The sequence below is a fragment of the Charadrius vociferus genome, unplaced genomic scaffold (genome assembly GCF_000708025.1).
Source record: "Charadrius vociferus isolate BGI_N301 unplaced genomic scaffold, ASM70802v2 scaffold108, whole genome shotgun sequence".
Lineage (NCBI taxonomy): Eukaryota > Metazoa > Chordata > Aves > Charadriiformes > Charadriidae > Charadrius > Charadrius vociferus.
The window spans coordinates 641,511-645,128 of NW_009649770.1; the positions used below are offsets into that span (position 1 = coordinate 641,511).

The window sequence follows — 3,618 nt, forward strand, 5'->3', positions numbered from 1 at the left end:
CAGCAGGATATTCACCTACATCTGCGGCTTCGTCTGGTCCACAACAATACTATGAACAGCATCTGCTACAGTCCACTTTCAAAATCATCAGCACTTAATAAATCTAGTAGTTCTAATTAATATGGGATCATCTCGATTTCAAGGCCTTAAGTTTTACCTTTCCAGATAACGCAGAGCTAATAAGACAGATGCATTCCCACCATTTGGCTCCCTTCCTAACACATGCATGGACATAGTACTTGCTCTTCTTCTGTTGTGTTTTTGGAACATTCTAATAGTGTGCTGTGGGGACAGGAAGGACTTCTAACATCACAAGGAGGAATTTTCACAGGAGCAGAAGGCTCCTTGTGAGTCACTATATCCACAGTATTGTTCCAGCGTAAAACCAGTGAAGGTATTTGTTTCTACAGCTCCTACTAAAGACTACGCCAAAACCACAGTGCTCTGATAGCTGGAGATCTTTTCATTTTAGCATCAATTATTCATGCCTATTCAGACCCATCTTTCCTCATGATAACGTTTTTTAAACTCTTAGAAAATCTATAAATAATCTAAGACAGACACAAGGTATCAGACCTTGTTTAACTGCAAGACAATGTTGTATGCCCTTCATCATTACTTCAAATGAAGTACTGTGCTGCCTTTATAAAGTTCTGACTCTTTTTAAAGAGCTTATTAATCATCTTCTCAGATTTGTCATTATTCACTCGCACCTTCTTGGAAAAGATACAGGCTAAAGTAAGAGTGCTCCATTTCAACCCGAAGATGTAAAGTCAGTGTGAATTAAGTTGCAACCTTGAGCAAAGCTTAAAAGTAAAGAGCAGTTTTAACATTGAAAAATTAACTACTGCAATTGGGGGTTAATAATATTAATATTGTTTTAAAAAGACACAGAAAGATTTGAATGTCAAGGCAGATGTACATCTTGGATTATCAAAATAGACAGTTCTGATAAAATTGCTCCACTTAGGATGAAAAGTGTAAGGTCATGTCAAAAAGCAGCTGGGCACTCAGTCTTTGACAACTGCCACAGATACGGATCAAATTTTATGCCACTGAGAAACATGGCCTATTGCTCATGCCAATATACTGAAATGAGAACATTATGAGTAACCTCAGCCTTAAAGCTGTTATCTCTAACCAGAGACTGAAGAAAAATCCTTCTTTTCACAAATATTGCAAGTACAGATTGCACCACACATCTGAAGTTTGTTTTTCTGGAATTTCAAAGTCCTTTTAGAGCAGTTACAATTGAAATCACCACCACTGATGGTTACATCACTGAACAAGGACTAGCCCAGACAAAAATCTAAATATTGTTTGGGTTTTTTTGTTTAGAGTATTTATCCATAAAAATACTTTCTAAACAGCTGAGTTAGCTATTATCTATTAAAAAAAGTAAAACCCAGAAAAATTTTGCCCAAAGTAGCCTGCTAAAGTAGATAGGATTTTTTTAAATCTATTCTTCATTCATCTCAGATCAGAGGGCAAGGGTGAAAACTTACATTCTTACAGATAACCAGATGAGCTCAGAAATTGTAGTCATTGACCATATTTTGATAAGTTAGGTGTTAACGCAATGTAAGTTTCTCCTTATCTGTCTTAAAGCCATGCAAACATCCATTTCATTTCGAATAAGGTACGGAGATGCCTTGCAGTACAGTCTCCTTATTAGGAATGGGGAAGCATTGGCAACAGGCAGCAAAACCACTTATGTCCCCACAGGTGTGGCCAGACTGAATTCTTCATGTGTTAGTCACTCCTTAGTAACTTCTAGGATGGTTATTTATTTCTTGAATGATAACGTTGGCCCAGAAAGGCTATTGCCTCACTGGCTCAAAAATTACCATGTTTGTTCAGCAGTAATGCCGGGTTTCAATCCGAGTGGCACCTTTGCTAGTGAAACATATCTTCAGGATAAGCTGTGTGACAGCCAAAAGGTACAACAGTCCAAAGAATTACCTTCTCTTTGCTTCTTCATATTGAAGGCGTAATCTCACTTTCTCAGCCAACTGGTTATTGCTGCTGGTAATAAACTGAGACACAAACCAAAATCAGCAACTTAGTAACCACTCCTCATTTGATATTCCCTATTGAAATTGATGATGTTACAAGTTACACTTGCTCTCAAACTCATTTACTAGTTAAACCCATCACAGAATAGGAAAACATTGCCTTTCATTAAATTATTCATGATTGCTTCAAATACCTAAAACCCACAAGATTCAGAGGCTCTTTTTGGCCTAGTTTATCAGAAAGAGAAAGTCGACCACATCTATCTTGGGCTTCTATTTTCATGCACACACTACACACAAATAGCTTTGTAATCTCTCTTCTTAAATGCTGTTTGCAATCTTCAAGTGCTGCGCTGCACTTTGTTTTGGATGGCATCTTGCTTTGGTTGTAAAGTCTTAAAGACAAGCAAAGGACATGGCCTCATGCCCAAACCTGCAGATCCTTAGTCATATGTGTGGCCCTGACTGAAGGTGGCTGCAAACATTTCAGTACAGGTTCACCAAAGGGGCTTCTGTGATGTCCTGTGAGACATGCGATGTACCCACAGCGCTGACTGAGTCCTTGCTGAGGCTGGCAGCAATCTGACAGCTAGGATCTTGTTGCATGAGTGGGACTGAAGGTTTACGAGTACCACACAGGTTTGATGGCACCAAAATATCTGCACGTATGAGATCATTCTCACTCATACCACACTAAAAGCCAAATGCATGCTTAAGGGAAGAGTCCTCACTAGAGCGTAGCTGCTGAATGTTTCTTGTCTAGTGGCATATCACTGCTGTGATCAGCTAAGGGAACATCTGTATCAAAAGAAACTACATCTAGTGGCAAAATAAAACTTCCTTGCCTTTTATTCCCACCTGGGTTGTTCTAATAGAGACAGTGCAGCGAAAGAGCAGGTTGCCTTTAGAGATACATTAACATGGCACACAAAAATGAAGGTGACGCTGAAGCTGAAACCAGGAGAAGGTATCGTTTCATAGATATGCCTGGATATGCCTGGAAACTCGTGCTAAGGCAGTACTACATATAGTTTGGAGGAATGCTTCCGCATGCACTTGTTTTCTCACACATTACTTACACTTCCCGAAACGTCTGTCTGGGAGCTGACATCCAGGTACTGCCGAGGCAATAAAGGGCTGGAGCTTTCCACAGACATGCTGCTGGCCCACAGGTCTGACTGGGATCCTCTGTCATTCACAAAGCTGTCTTTTAACCTGGCCAAGCTCTAAAACCATAAAAAGTCACGAGGTGAGCTCATTTCTGCTTAAAGCACCTCAGCAGCTGCATAGCTTTAGCCAAAACTACATGATTAAGATCTGACCATGTTTACTGTGTGCACCCAGACTCTGCAAACATGAGGTCAGGCATGGCTGGACTGCACCTCCCACAGCACAGAGCAGCCCACGGGCATAAGCACACCGCCTTGCCCAGACAGACAGGCTCCCTGCTGGAGATGGCAGACCAAGTGGGACACGGTGCTTTCATGGCTTCTCCAGATCTGCTCTTCGACAGCCGTACAGTCACATTGGTTCACTCTTGACCAGTAAACCCCGAGACAAACACTCAAGCAAGTGCTTACTACTGCAAGTTGCTATACTTATT

The 3,618-nt window shown here is 40.9% G+C and overlaps 1 protein-coding gene across 1 annotated transcript in view; it reads right to left on the bottom strand.

Annotated features, from left to right (window-relative positions):
- WWC1 (WW and C2 domain containing 1) overlaps positions 1-3,618 on the bottom strand; it is a 39,324-nt gene that overhangs the window by 25,506 nt on the left and 10,200 nt on the right. The window contains exons 6-7 of the mRNA XM_009890876.1: positions 3,095-3,241; positions 1,963-2,036 (exon numbers count right to left, since the gene is read on the bottom strand). Of these exons, the coding sequence (XP_009889178.1) occupies positions 1,963-2,036; positions 3,095-3,241 (221 nt within the window). The remainder of the gene's footprint in view (positions 1-1,962; positions 2,037-3,094; positions 3,242-3,618) is intronic.